General features: G+C 47.0%; 1 protein-coding gene and 1 long non-coding RNA gene across 7 annotated transcripts in view; one reads left to right on the top strand and one right to left on the bottom strand.

Moving 5' to 3' along the window:
- LOC146805511 (uncharacterized) overlaps positions 1-17,425 on the bottom strand; it is a 457,188-nt gene that overhangs the window by 386,394 nt on the left and 53,369 nt on the right. The gene's annotated exons all lie outside the window — the stretch shown is intronic.
- The window catches only part of LOC146805512 (interleukin-1 receptor type 1-like), a 237,300-nt gene that overhangs the window by 105,081 nt on the left and 114,794 nt on the right, over positions 1-17,425 (top strand). For all 6 annotated transcript variants that reach the window (XM_085622782.1, XM_085622783.1, XM_085622781.1 and 3 more), the window contains one exon: positions 802-970. In XM_085622782.1, the coding sequence (XP_085478908.1) occupies positions 802-970 (169 nt within the window). The remainder of the gene's footprint in view (positions 1-801; positions 971-17,425) is intronic.

The raw sequence follows: 17,425 nt of genomic DNA on the forward strand, positions 1-17,425 counted from the left end.
ATGTTTTTAAATGTACCCTAACTCCTTCCCTATCCAAGTTCTGTAATACCAGATACCACTATCACTTAGTTCATTTCTTCTCTTGTCATCAAGACAGGAATAATGAATCAGTTTGTTGGAATTTGAACTTTTGAGCTACAGGCTACACACAGATCTTTTAATCTGGTATCTTAACTCACTGAGTGAGGCCTCTTGTCACTGGAAGTCTCTAAATATTAATTAAACCTCCTTTTATTTCTTCCAATCAGGAAATGGCTTGATTTATAAAAATTTAAGAAAACTCAACACTGCCTGTACGCTCTACTCTTGGGTGACATGGAATGCTTCACTATTTTATTGACCGTAAACTACTACATTGAAAATAATTTCATCACTTGGAAATAAAACACTATAAACTTACCATTAGGTTGAACCGTCTGAATGGCCCCATCCTGTGTCGATTGGCTCGCTTCTTCCTTGCTAGATGTTATTGGTCTGAATTATGCCTGGATAATCCACAGCACCAGGATTCACTCCACTTTGGATAGATCCTGTATTGAATAAACTACGTAGTGCTCTGAGGTTTAATGTAGATATGCTAATCTTTTAGCCATGAACAGACGTGCACTTTTTTCTCCAATATGGGGTATGCATGGAAAATCTTAGTAGTTTCCCACTGTATTTTTGTAGTGTCTTCAACATCTGTTACCGCACCATATGATTTCTATTACCGATTTACTTCTATAAGCTGTGTTACCTCAAATGTGTCTTCATAGCCTGATCTTTGGTAAAATCATTTAAAATAATTATGTTTTTGTTTAGGAATGTCAACCTTTGAATATCGACGGCAAAGGAATAACACCTTTTGGCTTTTCACTTCAAATTGAAAGTGTGACTAAGGCAGAAGAAGGAAATTATACCTGCAGTATATCGCATTCTCATAATGGGGAGCTGTTTAACGTTTCTCGGGCTATTGAAGTGGAAGTTAAAGGTAAATGCATTTTACATCTCTGTTCTAATGACTTGACCAAACACTGAATATGTAGCACTTACAATGTATGTATGAAAGTCAGCTTGCATCTTGATTGGGTTGTCATACTTGTCCTTCAGATTGTTTATCTAATTGTGGTCAGATTTTATCATAGACAGCAGAGGGCCAAAGTAGCATGGAAAGTGTTTAAGTGCATGAATGTTCCTGTGATAACATTGTACCATGGCTTATGCTATGCTGATGAATGTGATAGTAGGACAGTTGTGAAAGGATGTCTGCATGAGAAGACATGGGAGTTTTGTGGAAGAATTATGGATGATACAATTGAGTTGCAGAGCACACCTGAAATTAAAAGTGGTGTCTTTGTTGCAGACAGACTAAAGGGAGCATTCCTTAGTACTTCATATCCTCTTCTCTTAACCACTTCTCTACAAACTTCAAACCCACACATCCCATCAGCTTCCCTTGTTATTGGAGTACTAAGTAAGCCAATTTTCACTATTATGGCAGTTGTTGGTGAAGGTTGCCTTAGTTCGAAGTTACAGTTTGTAGGTATTTCAGTATTATATCATCGAACATGTGTATACTGGCGAAAATAACTCTTCGTACAGGATAGGAATATCTTCCAAATGGCGTAGGAAATAAGTGTATTTATTTGCACTTCATTCACAGGCTTAGGAATTAAGGTAGCATGGTTTATCAATGCGCTAAAAAGTTGGAGTGCTTGATGTTTGTTCTAGCACATCTGACACACTTTTCCTTAAAGGCTGGTGTTTTGGTAGTTGGGTAACCTAAAGCATGTTATGATTCACATTTTTCTTTATATCCGCTGGTGGGTTCTCTGGTTTGCTGTGCGGTGAGATGCAGTAGTATGTACATGGTCCTCCCATTTGGCACAGATGCAGTGTTCGTGATATTAGAAAGTGTCTGCTTGTAGCCCTAATTGAGTTCCTGGAAGTTGCAGTTGTGCCTACACCACAGATGGCCGTCCCACTAGGACTTCCGTTATACCAGAGTTCCTACTGTGTCTGTCACTAGTCCTGGAGACCGCAGTTTTAAGTCTCACCTGCGACAGTTCATGCGCTCTGTCTTGCGAGAGATATTGTATGCAGTAAGGGGCTTGCAGCCTGCCTGTTACTTGCCATTTGTTGGCTTCATTGTCACTCTTATTTGTTGCCTTCTCATTGGCCAGCACGTTCTGGATCTAAGGTCTGTTCTTTGCTTGGATCATGTACCAAGTACTGATTGTTTCAGCTTGATTGTTGTCCTTCCCCTGATAGCGCTGTGATTGAGGCACTGCTTTTATTTTTAATTCTCCTCTGTCATCCTTGCAGAGCGTCCTGCCATTTTAAATATGTTTTACTATGCCACACACACACTTCAAAGAAGACGTTTTCTCCTTTGAAATGGATGTTTATTGTAACAACATATGTTATCTGCTAACATAAAATTGTGAGACCAGATGTTATATCCTTCAAAATGTCTTTTTACTAAGACATGGGTGCAATTGCTTTCTTTATATGATAGGATTACACATTTCTTTCTTTTTCTTTCATTGAGCGATTAATAGATTTTCTCAGAACTACAGGGGTGTTGTGCCTAACGAGCATTGGCAAAACCAATAGGTCTCACTGTTGAGACTATTGGCTCTGCCTTTGCTTTTTGCTCATTCTGCGCTGCATGGGCATTGCTGACTTTGGAAATGATTTGTAGCCATGTTGTCTAGCAGTGTGGCTGCTGTGCAGTATGGATAAAAACACTGTTAAAAAAAAGGACTATGATGCATCCAATACTAATTCTCTTAATAAAACATACATTCGCCCTGGTTATGTCATAACACTTTTTAAATTGGTTTTAGCCACACTGCACACCGCTGTACAGAATGGTTAGAAAACATTGCCAAAGCCAATTGCTCTCATAAGTAAGCCCGATTAGCTTTGCCAATGCTTGTTTGGAGTTGGCCTGAAAACAGTGAATGTCGTACCACAAAAATTGTAGAGGCTCCAGTTCATTGGTACCATTTTGGATGATCGATAATGGAGCATTCAGGCGAGTTGAATTTGATAAAATATTTACTTGTTCAAGGGACTGGGTGAAATCCATGTGTCATGTCACTTTTTGGTGCCATAAATTTAGGTGACAAACGAAGGCACTGTTCTCATTATATTATAAATATTTGCCTCTGTTTATGTCAGGGTTTGGGTTCTAGCAAGGCTCTGATTTTCCCACCTTTCCACTAATCTGCCTACAATGGCTGGAAGGAGATGTAAAGTGGCACTTCCAGGGTCTTGTTTCAAATAGTGACACTCTTCTTTTTCAGGTAGTCCCGTGGTTTTTGTGGGTAGACTGGAGATGAGGGTGCAGAGTTTTGGTTGATGGTCAAAGTTTTTGTAGATTGTTTTGATTTTGTTGATGAAGAATTTCAATAGGTTCTTGTGAAGGGGGTGATGCTGTTAGTGGTAGAAGCTGTTTAGGTGAAGTCTTTAATGAATGTTAATTCTTTGCAGCTGATGGAGCTGCTGTCTATGCGCTGTGTAAGGTCTGCCTTTTGGCATATCTAATTATCTGGTGGTAGTGTCTCAGGGCTGCTTTGTAGGTTTCCTTGTTGTTTCCATCTCAATTTGTTCTCCATATTCTTTTCAGTTGGTTGCAGTGTTGTTTTGTTGAACAGACCTCTTCAATTGAGTAGCTTGCCTGCTTCTGTGTTCTCTTCTGTGTGTTTACAGGGTACCAGGGAATTGGCACATTTTGTGATCCACTCATCGAGCTGTTTGATTTTGCTATTTAGGTCATTGTCAGTGGGGTCAGGGTGTTGGACCAGTTTGATTCAGAGATGCTGCTCCAACTGTGTTTGGCCAGGTTTGTGATGGTGGACTTTGTTTGTTGATGGATGTTCATTGGAATTGTATGATGGCGTGATCAGACCAGGGAGAGTTGTGGTTGCTGTAATTTTGGTGCCGTTGAAGGTGGCGAAGATTGGGTGGTGGGGGTTTGGAGCAGAGTGTGTGGGTCCGGTGAAATGTTGTCAGTCCTAGGTTTTCCAAGCTTTTGTGAAATGTGGTGGACTTGGTGTCTTGTCTTGTCTTACAGATGAAAGTTGAAGTCTCCTAGTAGGATGTATTCTTTGGAGTCAATGGTGAGGGGAGTGACGAAAGTTGCTATGCTGTCTTTTGAAGGTAGTTTGTGGTCCTGGTAGATGGCAGATGAGGGTTTGGGTCAGGGTGTACGTTGCTGAGATTCGAAGTGTGAAATCTAGGTGCTCCATGTAGTGGGGTTGTGTTTGCTGTGGCCGTGGTGCAGTTGATATATCCCTTTAAGGTTAAGGCGATTCGTCCTCCGATGCTGTGTGAGCTTGTATCCTGCCAGGATGGCCGTGGCGATGTTGGGTGCGGAGTCTGAGGTCAGCCATGTTTTTGTAAGAAAGAGGCGGTCTGGGGCATCGCTTTCCAGAATGTCTCAGATATTCGTGGTGTGCTTGCTGAGTGAGCAGGTGTTGAGGAGCATGCATGATAGTTTCTTTGCATGTGGATTTGTAGTTAGGGTGGGAGTAGGAGGTGTGCTGTGTATAGTTTGAGAGGAAGGTGTAATCGTGGTCGGTGGGACGTTGCACGCGAAGTGTTAGTGGGTGAGATGAAAGCACTCTGTGCTGTGATGTTTGGCAGCACTGTGTGGGGTGGGCATCTTGAGTTAAGAGATCCTAGAAACACCGCAGTGTAGTATAGGGAGGTAGAAAGATCCGGGTTTGTGGTGCTGGGCATAGTCCAGGAGCAGACAGGCTTGTGTTTGACGTGCCAGTGGTGCGCCCGCTGCTCATGTGCACCTGCCATTTAGTAAGCCCTGGGAGTGCAGGGGGGGTTGGGTGGGGCTAATCGAGAGCGCAGGAAGGAACAGGTAAAGAGCACGGGAGAGGAGACTGGGTGCGGGAGAAGTGAGGGGGCGCAATTGGTGTAAGGTAGCGCATAAGGCGGAAGGTGATCGTGCGGAGGAGCGCAAGGAGGATGGAGGGAATGTGAGAGGTGAGGGAGAAGGCAGAGCACTGGGAGGAGGGTAAAAAGAAGGCACAGAGTGAAGAGAGCCAAAAAGGCAAAAGGGTTAACGAGCAAAAAGACACAAAAGGGCGAGAAAGCCATAAGGCAAAACAATGGCAATGAGTGAAAGGCAAAAGGGTGAGATACAAAAAGAGCAAAGAGGTGGATGGCAAAGGCATGAGGGAGAGTGAAAGAGCATTAGTAGAAGAAGCAGGAGCCTCAATGCATAGAAGCCTAGTCCACCAGTGCCTTGGTATTGGATAAGTCAAGGGAGCAAGGCCTGGGGACCTGCTTAATTCAATTAGGAGTCAGGTTCTTTTTTCTTTTTTTAAGGCCAGTCCAGCTCCTTGTCCTGAGCAGACCATTTAAATCAATTGGGGTTGAAACGTGTCAACAACTCTACCAGGGGATAAACACTCACGGAGAGCTATTTTGAAAAGAATGATAGGAGACCTCTGAGCTTTCTGAAATTCCACAGCCACTTATCTCTGACATGTCCCTTCATTTAAAGTACCTAGGGGCAATTCCCTTAAATAATTTACCTGTATTCTTATCTTTATAAATTATGAACTGGGACTTACGTTTTCTGTCTAATACCACAAAAAAGGGTTTGCCACATTCTGTTTTTCCTTCTATTTGTATTTTGTGTTAATGTCTGTTATGTACAAAAGAATTGGTCGTCTGTTAATGCCTATTCTGTGTATGCTGCTTTACATGGAATCTGTGCATGTTCGTGTGAATAATTAAAAAAAAAATTTTTTTAATGAAATATAACAAGGATTACCTAATGTGTTTTCTTTGTTCCTTTCAATGGCATTTTTCTTTGTGTTTACTGAATTAGGGGTCCAACCCCCCTTGTCTTAGAGACCCACTTCTAGTTCCCTTGTCTGGGAACAATGTTTATTCATTTCCTTCTTCAGTGTTGACATGATGGCAAGAAGGCATGTTTTCAAGCTTAAACCAATTAGGCCTACCACTTATAGATCTTAGTGCTTTAGACACTTCCCTTCAGAAGGGCTGTAACACTGACAGGTCCAGACCATATGCTAGAGTTCAGAAGCATGTGTGATGCATCTAGGGCTCTGACCATACATTAGGGTACATTCTTCAGAGGTGGACATAATACAATTATAGGAATTTGCAACAAGTGTTTCTGGACACTCTTTCGATATATTGTTTACTCTGATCCTAGTTTTCATGAGGAGAGCCCCAACCCAAAGCCAATCATCCCAGACTTACATACAATTGTGTTATTTCCTTGTACCTTTTACCAGTGTCTGAAGCAATTGCTACATCTTGTGTTGTGGGAGCTCATTATTTTCACTTTACCTGATGTGACGCAGCAGAGTGGCAAGATGATCAGATGATAAGTCAACTCAGTGAAAGTCCCTCTAACTAGCTCAGCCCCTCTACTGAAATTTGGGAGCCATTCCTCTAGAGATTATATGCCCCTCAACCTCTATACCTCCCAACACAGTCAAATCAATTCATTGAACAATCTCATCTGCTTGCCTCTGGACCTTTCCAGGCAAGTCTAGGAAGACCCTACAGAGATTGGGGCAAGGTGTGTTATCTTGCAGTAAGTCTTTAGAGGAACTTTTTTTTAACATGTACAGACAGTGAGCACAAGCAAGAGAAGACGTTGTGGCCCCAAGGGCTTCCCTCAGATAATTTTCGATATGGTAAGTGGGAACAAACAGTGTTTTATGTATCTCGCTTTTAGTTTATCCTCATTAGCTAGCCATTAGCAATACACTGCTTCTGGGGTGTAACGTAATAACATTAAAAATCTGGGGCTGTTCTTTTTAGGTCGAGCCTAGACAGGGCTTGCGCTGTCAGGAAGGTCTGTTGTATGTGCTTTGTGTGGCTTTTGGAGCATTGTCCCAGGACTTGTCTGCTTTTGCTTAAGAATTACATTTTTCTAGCAACTGCCTCTAATTACCTGTCTTGATACCAGAATCGCTTTACCCAGGATAATGTGCTTTTTTGCTAAAAACATATAAGGTCCCAAAGGTGAGACCTATTTTATTGCAAACTTTTCTTCTTCAACCACTCCACACTATCCCCATTAAATCTAATAGTAAAGACTGCAACATGCCAAAGAAACTCCATTTGAGTGCCAGCAGGAAATTAGAACAAGCATTGGCATTGCCAATCGGTCCCGCCATTGGGAAATTATATGTATTTAGCTTTGCAGCACATTAGCAGAGGGGGAGCGTGACACTCTGCATTTTAGCTGATTTCTGCAGAGGGCTTCTACTGCCTCAAAGTGCCTTGCTTATTCATACGCACTTACCCTGAATTCTACTGCGAAAGTGATTCATACCCACGCTAATGTGCTGCATAGCTAAATACATACAAGATCCTAATGGTGAGACCGATTGGCATTGCCAATGCTTGTTACACTTGTTAAGTGTCTGGGCATAGGTTGTGCATCATTAGTGTTGTTTCCCAAATATAGAAATAAGCAACAGAGAGTTAACCAGTGAACCTATGCAGAGGCATTCCACTGTGAAGCACGTGTTGCTGCGTTTTTAATAACTTTTGGACTGACTGTTTAAGCTGAAAAAAAAAAATTCTGTTAAAATCTGCAAATTATACAGTAGATGATAGATTATGTGGCTAATGCACCAAATTCCTAATTATACGAAAAACGCCGTGCCCCCACAAACACATAATTCCAGTGGCCTTGAGTATATCTGACTTACGACAGTGCAGGACAAACACTAGTTCTATGCACACCACCACCAAGTCTTGTTATTAAAGTGCATGCGACCTCTGGAGGGGATGCTGAGGGATGGAGAGAGCGAGCATTTCCTTTCTTAGTACCTGTGAAACTGCTGGCACTCTTAATGGTAGTGGACTGATTTGCACAAATAATATTGAAGTTATTTACTCACTTTAAATGATTAAACGTTACTACGCAGCAGTGTCTGCAATTCGTTCTGCTCTTTTTGGGGTCACTGTTAAAGGTATGCTGCATGCCCATGCCAAATCCTAGGCAAATTGGTACTCTACTTTCATTGTGCCAGGTTTGTGGAAAGAACCATGTTTACAAACATTCAAATACACTAGAGTAGCATTCACTCTTTTGAATGTGCAACTCAAATAAAAAGAATCCTTGGCATTATCAATTGCTGAACACAAATATTTTGGGAGTGAAACATTTGGCGACTCTTAAAAATTAACCAAATGACTCCAGTCTCTGGACACTAACCACAGACTGCCAATCTGTCTGAATATTCAAGCAAGGTTTTCACAGCAGACCTAAGTCACAAGCAAAATATGTGAGTGGGCACAGCATCTACGAAAACCCTCCTCATAGCAGGTTCCTTTGATCCCTAACTGAGGAAAGACTGCGTCTCCCACCTTTTATGCCCACCCCAACGTGAGACCACATCTGTCCACCGCATTTGAATAAGTTAATTGTAATCAGGTCTCCCACGCTCTCAAGACCAGGTAAGTCTACATGATCCCTCCAACTCCTAAATGTGCACAGGATAGATGGGTTTCAAGTACAGATTAATGATTAACCAAAGATGAATTACTGGACCTCTTCACAAGATAGGGGCACACATTTGCAGCATGCATAGAGGTAACTTAAATTCAGTACAGGATGTGTAAGTCTCCTTTGCAAATTCTTACTTATATTGCAATTTGCCACTCTCTCACACACTAGGCAGGGTGGGCCTGCACTCAAACAATCCATCAGTGTTTATGGAGAGCCAAGGAGAAAACAAGCATTTAAGCACAGACTAATCCCAGTATTTTAGAGTCCAACTCGTTTTGAGTATACAGGCTGTTGGCAAGGAATAAATCCAATCCACTGAAGTTTACGTTCTTCTCCTATTCCATAATCAAAGTCACAGGTAAAGAAATCCAAAACACTGCAGCCGACACGTGTTTCATCCTTCTGGACTTTTTCAAGGCTAAAGGACAATGAAACACCTGTGAGTTGTAAATTCTTCTCACAGATTCCGTAGTGACATATCAATGTAAATTCACACCTTTCCAGATTGTCCCTGTCACAGACAGTGCTAGTAACAGTCAACTCCTGTCTGTTTCCATTAATGACCGGAAAAATAGTATGTGGGTCCGATCTTGATAAGTCCACAGTGGGATAAGCGACGCCTCGTCCCACACCAGCTCCTGCGCATGTCAAAGCAGAAGTTGCAGACTGCAGTGCAGGCTTCTGCAGCTTTGTCCTTCACCTGTGCACAGATCTTATTGCAGAACCGTCCCTTCCTCGAACACCACTCTCTTGTTTGGGCCACAGTGTCTCTCCCTGTGTCACAGCATAGGCCATTATGCCGAGCTCATACATTCAGCCTACAGTGTCTCAGGAAATGGGAAGATATTAGGCCTGGGTAGTAAAAACTGCACCGTTCGCGGAGTTTTCGGCACTTCGTGGAGCTCGCAGAGTGCAGAAAACTCCACTACACGTAGTGCAGCATAGTTTTTTCCCTGCTTGCGAATGGTAAGTATAGTAGCGCGAGACTGTTTACTCAAATGGGGTGGGCGAGTATCTGATTACTATCTTCAGAGGGATCCTGTTCTCTGCCTTTGCTGTCGGGTAGGTTTGCCATTATTATCCATTAAACGTGATCGTTGTAAAAAACAGAGTTGGTAAGTAAACACATATTTTAAAGTGATATAGAGAAACACATTTACCAACCTTTTCTGGCAAGGATGTGACGTACTACAAATCCAGTAAACTCGACATCTGGGCATTTAATTCCTAGAAACTGATTTTTATCTTGTGGAGTTTTATATAGCGCGAACTAGACCCGAAGGTATCAGAGCGCTTTACATGAGCACCAGTTACGTTACAGGCTGACACATTCATTTTTGTTACGTACGGGGACATTAACTGATTTGCCCAGAACGACATAACGTTGAGTGTCCCTGCCAAAACTCGAACCTGGATCCCCAGCTCCAAGACCCACCGCCCTACCTCTTAGGCCACATTCTTTCGTTAACATGCAGCAGTTCTTAAGAAGGGTAGGGGATGTGGCCTAAAGGCACGACTTGCAAACTTTGGAGTAGGAGAGCCAGATGCAGTTCTCGGCCTCTTCTCAACATCCTGTGATTCTGGGCAATTAGACAAATTAGGCACATCTCCCTGTGGCTAACCTAAAAAAAAAACACAAGCATTGGCGAAGCCAATAGTTCTGTAGTAGGGGATCTCTATGTATAGTCATAATCTAGTGAATAGTCCCGCCCATGTGCGTGGACCCCGGAGCAATAAAAATAATCTCTTAAATTGTCAAGCTATGCAGACCTGCATCTACACTTAAGAGAGAATTCAAAGACAGATAATGCAGCCTATATCCACAGGCTACACTGTCCAGTACTTCAACTAGAAAATTCCACCAACATACACAAACAGCACTGCCTGCCCAGCTTTTTCCACAGAGAAAAACCTGCCTCTACCAGCAAAAGCCTCTGGAATGATAGAGAGGGAGGAATGGACAGACAAGCCCGATAGGCTGCCATTATGTGGCTCAGAACAGGATACTGTGCCTTTAAGAAAACTTTCCAGAACTTTTCCAGTATCCCAGAATGCACAGCAGGTCCCTTTTACTTTCAGTTCTTTTTTCCGGCTCCTGCTAGCAGGACCCTGGAGCATTGAGCTCTCCCTTTTCAAGGGTTTATTTGGAATTTGTTCACTTTTCAAGTGCTTATTACGTACCTTGTTGCCTTCCTTCTTGTGTGTGCTCTGTGTTGTCAACATGCATGGCCTGTTTGACAAGTGCCCAGAGTGTGAGAGAAAGAAGGCCAAGTCGGACCCACACAGGGTGCATCGTCTGCCTTCCCCAGTCCCATGTTCCAGAGGAGTGTGACATTTGTCAATCTTTCTCAGCCAGGACCCTGAGAGAAAGGATGAAGATCAGGCTCCAAGGCCTGGAGGACAGAAGGCTGAGGGCACAAGGTGGGTCAGGACATGCTGATGCCCCTGGGAGGCTCCCCAGGGGCAGGAAGCCCAGCAAACGTCCCCATTCTCCGTCGACGTCGACTACGGCGTCGAGGGGGATGGCTGCAGTCTGTTCACCGTCTCCCCAGGGCTCTGGGGAGAAACGGCGTCGACGCTCGCCGTCGAGTGAGCTGAGCAGTCCGCCGTCGACGACATCAGCATCTTCGTCGACGCCGTCGACTTCTCCGTCGAGTCATCGGCGTCGAGACCAGTCTCTGCGTAGGCGCTCGCCGTCGAGGCGAGGTCGCCGTTCGCCATCGACAAAGAGGAGAAGGTCACCGTCGAGGGGATCCCCGACGTCGAGGACCTGTCGGAGGCGTTCGCCGTCGAGGAGGCGTTCGCCGTCGAGGAGCCGATCGTCGACGCCGAGGCAGCGCAGGAGGAGTCCTGACGCCGGGAGTCCCTCGGGGGTCACCAGGGAAGAGGACGGAGTCACCGGGCTCGGTGTACTCAGTGGTGTATACACCTCCTCATCCTCCTCCTCCTCCCATTCCGCCTCACACACCGTCGGGCCCACCTGTGGTCCCGCCACGGTCGGTGTCGTTGCCTAGGCATCCGACGCCGCCGAAGAGAACTCCGAGGCCGCGGCACCAGGTTACACCACCGTCGCCTGCGCCTGTGAGGCCGGCTGGGCGGCCGAAGACAAACAGATCGCGCTCCCGCTCCGGACGGAGAGGAAGATCACGGAGCCGTGGACGGTCGGCATCGACATCTGGGCGACGCCGCAGGAGGCGCAGAGCCTGGTCCCGCACCCATTCGTCTACCAGGGACTACTCGCTGACGCTGTCGGACTCGCCAGTGATGGGTGTATCGCCTGTCGACGATGTAGTCTCCTTCCAGGAGGTGCTACTGAGGGGTGCGGCCAAGTTAGGGATCACGGTGATGGTGCCAACACCTACGACGTCTGTGATCTTCGAGACGCTGCACAAGAAGCACCTGTCTCGCCCCCTGCTGCCACTAGTGCCGGGATTGGTGGAGCCTGCTACGGAGTTGTTCCTCACTCCAGCGGTGACAAAACCAGCCCCCTCAAGGCTCCTGAAGAAGTGTCGGGCGCCGGACTCTGACCCGACCTTTCTGAGGATGGACCCGAAACCGGACTCTGTCATCGTGACGGCGGCAAGGAAGCAGCATGCTAACACTCCTTCCTCGACAGTGCCGCCTGATAAGGATAGCCGTTGGCTAGACTCGGCGGGCCGAAAGGTCTGTGGGACGGCTTCTACCACCATGAAGGCGGCGAGTGCCAGGGCTCTGTTGGGGCGCTACGACCGTGCCCTATGGGAGTCTCTCCAGCAGTACGCGGAGCTGCTGCCTCGCGACAAGAAGGAGGACTTTCTAGAGACTTTGCGTGAGGGGATGCTGGTGTCAAATCAGATTATCAGCGCGGCGGCGGATGTGTCTCTGTTAGCGGCACATGGATATTGTCATGGCATCAACCAACGGCGTCACACTTGGCTTCGCCTTACCTCACTCAAACCAGAGGCACAACAAAGAGTGGCCAACCTGCCCTTCTCGGGGGAAAACCCTGTTCGGCCAGCATGCGGACGACGAAATGGCCCGCATGAAGACGGAGGCAGAGACCCTGACGGCTGTCGGGTTAGAGAAGCCTGAGAAGAAAAAGCGCCCGTTCCAGAGACGGTTCGGGGCTGCAGGCAGAGGGTGTGGGCAGGCCTCGGGACAGCAGCAACAACAGCACCAGCAGTTCCGGAAACCCTTCCAGAAGCGCCAGAAGGGTAGAGGAGGCCAGCAGTCCGCTACAGCGACCAAGGACCCGGCTGGGTCTCGGCCCTGAGCGATTACTTCCCCTTCAACCGTTACCCACTCCAGTGGAGGGAAGCGTTCAATTTTTTCTGGCAGAGTGGAGAAGAATTACTAGGGACAAGTGGGTGCTGAATATTGTTTGCAATGTGTGAGAAGTTGGCCTGATGTATGATGTTACTAGTTCTAGTGTACACCTTATATCAGTCCAAACAACCCTTATGGTGATTGGTTGTAAAGTCAACCTTATAGACCAGCTATCCTAGTGGTAGCATGGACAAGAGCAGTCTTAGGCTAAACTCTGAATGGCATGTGAAGCCAGCTGTGATACCATATATAATCCCTTGAATACCAAATGAAAGGACACCACAACAGATATATATATAAAATAAAGTGTATTTATTCTAGTCAAACCCTCAGCACTCTTTATGAGATTAGAGGTAAGTACAACACAGTCTTATTTAAGCATACATTAAGTCACACAGGTAAGTAATACAGTTAGGCCCTAGGGGCCACGCAAACCATATACTAAGTAAGTGGTATAAGGACCACTGTCACGGAAATAGGATAGGCCTAGGCCTAGGGAATCGCTGGTGCTACACTACACTAGCAACAGTTAGGAAGTTGGAGGCCCACGGGATTCAGGTGCAGAGTGGAAACACTCACGCGTAATGCGTAAAAGTCGATAGAAATAGTAGTTGTTAGAAATTAACAGTTTAAGGACACTTCTGAAGCAGCTAGAGAGTCGAGACTCGGAAACTAGACCCTAGGATAGTCACTACCCTTGTGAGCACCGAAGTACCCAAGTTACCTAGCCCATGGACTGCGGGTGCATAGGTGTGAACTTGCGTCGGGTTTCGTCGTGGACTTCTATGGATGCCTGAAGGAAAGTTGCTGACAGGCAGTCAGTGAAGAGTGTCAGGTGGATCCCAAGGCTGGGATCAAGAAGAGAGGAGACCTGCAAGCAGAAGGGACAGAGTCAAGGTCACTAGCCAGTGACCACGTGGAACCAGGAAGGAACCAGGTGATGTCGTGAAGATTGCAGGTGAAGGTGAAGCTTGTCGCTGCAGCCACGAGGACCAGGGAACGTCGAGGACGACCAGGACCAGGAGGCGAGCTGTCCCACGAAGGCTCTTGCTGTCGGCGGCGTCTAAGTTGGACTAGGACTCACCAAGCCTTGGCAAGCGGAACCCACGAAGAACGGAGGACTTGCTTCTGGTGCAGACCAGGAAGGTCTGGGGTGCTTCTCTTTTGCAAGGAAGCGGGAGCCAGTCTGGAGGAGCCAAACCAGCAGTGAAGATTTCTGGATGCGTCGTCACAAAGGCCACTAGCCAACGGGCAAGCAACCGGACAGACGCGGCAAGCAGGAAAATGCAGAATGGCCCCACGCAGGACTCGTGGAGTGTGGAGGGCTGATCTTCGGTGCAGATGGTGCTTGGGGTTGGGGCTTCTCAATCCCTGGTGCACAACTTCGAGGGTGCCTCAGAAGCTGCGCTGGAAGATACTAGCCACTTTTCCCATGTAGCCGGTCCCACGTCTCTCGTCGCCTCCACGGATCTCAGCTCGGCTGTGGATGTGGATGTGGATCAGGGTCGGAGAAGTCTGGAAGTCAAGGCTCTGGTCGGGCTCTGTAGTCGGTCCCTCGTAGAACTTCAGCAAAGCAAAGGGTAGTCTCTTGATGGTGCCTGTTTGCACAGGGTAGCCACTCCTTGGCCACAAGGGAGATTCTTCAGTCTTCTTCTTTCGTCGAATGTCGAAGGTCCAGAGTTTCTGTTCAAGTTGCAGGTTCAGGATAATCTAATCTCCTGGGGCCCAGCTACCACACTTATACTAATCTGGGGGGCTGGGTTACCTGCTAGGTCACGCCTTATGGGTTACACCCCCTTCCCTTTGTCCAGTTTTGCGCCAGGACTGGGGCTGGAGTGCCCCAGCACCGGTTTGAACTGGACTATGCATGGGACACCTTGTGTGCCCCAGGCATGTCTCATTCCTTTCAGCCCTCCCTGCCCCAATACACTAAAGTCTGTCTGGGGAGGTGCTAGCACCTCCCCAAGCAGGAAACCTATTGTCCAAGCCTCCCTTGCCGGGATCACTCCCAGCAGCAGGAGGTCAGACTTGTGTCTGTGGCAGCAGCATCCATTTTGTGATGCTGAGGCTTTGGTTAGAGTTAAACAGCAAAGTAGGATTTTAACATGTCTCTCCCTCTAGAAGGGAGGAATAATATCCTCATCACCAGAACTGGTATGGGGGTATTATTCCAAAGTGTTAGACACCTTACACGACATGTTTTGATAAAGCCAAACCATAGTTACCATAACCGTTTAAGATTATAAGGCACTTTAAGAGTATATGGTAGGCTATATCATAGAACAGCTATAAGGACATGGTTCCGAAAGCTGCAGACCGGCTCAGCTCATGCTAGAGCACCATCTCACATGTTACCAAGCACTCTGCCTCCAGGATTGTTAAGGCCTGCCGTAGGAGTTGCTGATAGGTACACATGTGTCTATATATAAGGTAGATATAGGTATACTATATCTAAGCAAGGGGTGATTACACTACCTTGCCCCAGCTGAGTGATCAGCCAGTTGTGTCTGATTGGAAGGCCAGACCAGGGGTGGCATAATACATGCTGCAGCCCCTGGGAGGCCTAGGGTACACCTATGCCCTGGGTACCTAGGGTACTCTGTACAGGCTCCAATAAGGTGATCCTTACCAATTGTGTATGTACCTGGGGTACATGGAGTCCATTTTTAAGAGAGAGCAGACAGCCTGAGACCCTGAATGGCAGGATCTCAGGCCAACTAAGTCGAAAAACCAGCTAGACACTAGGCAAAAAGTTGGGGGTAACCATAGTCAGATATCCACCTTCCTACACAACCCCCCCACCCCCCCCAAACGAAAGGAGATAAGGCTGGCCTTGACAAGGTAAGCCTCTATTGCCTAAGTGGCCATATAAGGAAGAACCAGCACTGGCATGGTTACCCCCTGTATCATGGTCCACTAAGCAATCCCTCATCCTAAAGGTATCATAGGGTCTCCACCATAGGGAATCTCTACCTTTGGTGTGTCTTTGCAAAGTAAAAGGCTGGTGTTGAGATGGAGTACTGAAGTGAGTGTCCTCAAAGTGAGGCCTCAGCTTCCTCCAATCATCCTCCACCATGGATGCCTTTCTTTCTTTCACTGAGTTGCACGGTGCTCTCAGGGTCAGCCTCTGGCTACCTAAAGCTGGAGGCTGGGTCCCTTTTGTGGGCTTACTGGAGGGACAGGTCAGGTTTGGGGCCCTAAGGTCCCATGTTTGCCTGTGCCCAACAGAATCCCTCTGGGGGAGGTCCCTAACTACCTGTAAAGGGGATCCCTCAGGAATGTTTTTACCCATCACCTGGCTAGGGCTACTAGCCAGGCAATCCTCATTCTTTTGATGGGGGGGTTCTTGTGGACAGGGGCCCTCTTTGGGTCCACTGGCCTCCCTGACCTCTGAAGCCCTGGGCTGACTGAGGCAGGGTAGAGAGAGGCAGGCTACCTGCACCAGACTGGGTCCCACCTTGGAAGGGGCCACTGACATCAGAGGCTCTGCCAGGCCAGGCCTGGCTACCTCTGGGGCAGTTCCTTCACAAGGGGTGAGGTCAGATCCCTGAGGAGGCTGACCTTTTCCTAATGTCTGGGGAGAGGGAGACTTTTCTTCCTCCCCACTACTGTTTGTGTGGAGTGATCCATAGTTTCAGGCTTCACTACACCTATGTCAGTCTGAGTATGGGCTGAGACCATTACAGCCTTGCCAACCTTTTCAGGGAGGCACTCAGTTTGGGTTTGAGCTGTGACTGTCACAGCTCTGCCAATCTCTACAGGGAAGTCTGTCTTTGCCTGGGCTGTGGCTACCACTGCCCTTCCAACCTTTTCAGGGAGGAAAATCTACTTGGACAGGGGTTGTGACTGGCACAACCCCACTACCCTTTTTTGAAAGGCCTACCATTTTAGAATGGGTGTCTTGTTCAACTCCAGCCCAAGCTGAGAGTTCTAAGTCATTCCCCAGTAAGCAGTCCACAGGCAAGGTTGGAGACACTGCCACCCTTTTAGGGCCAGTGACACCTCCCCAGCTGAGACATACCTCTGCCATGGGATGACTGTTCTGTTTGCCATCAATGTTAGTTACCTGGTATGAGAAACCAGGCAAAAGCTGCTCAGAGGGAACTAGCCTATGGGCCACCATAGTGATGCTAGCTCCAGTGTCTCTGTAGGCCTCAGCTTTTCTACCATTGATGTAGGGCTCCTGTCTGTACCTACCCAAAGTGTTGGGACAGGCAGTGAAGTTGGCAAACCCCATGCCACCATCACAGACAAGAGTAGCTGCTGTAGGGGAATTGGCTAAGCCAGGGTCCCCCTGTGTTCCCCAAGAAAACCCAACCAAATGTTTGGGGGCACTCCCACCACCTGGGGGATTACTGCTGACAGTAATAGGTGGTGTGACAGGAGTAGTTGGAGGAACAGTTTTGTTTTTAGCCTTTGGGCAACTGCTGTCAGTTTTCCAATGCCCAGGAGTTTTACACTCATGGCAGTAAGGCTTTTTAACTGTGGTAGAGGAGGGAGCTTGGGACCCACCACCCTGTGTGGAGTTTTGGGGCCCTGAGGAAGATTTCTCTTTTGTTTTGTCCCCACCCTTCTCTTGAGGCTTGGTGGTATCTTTCTTTTGGTCACCAC

Source organism: Triturus cristatus, chromosome 8 (assembly GCF_964204655.1).
Source record: "Triturus cristatus chromosome 8, aTriCri1.1, whole genome shotgun sequence".
Lineage (NCBI taxonomy): Eukaryota > Metazoa > Chordata > Amphibia > Caudata > Salamandridae > Triturus > Triturus cristatus.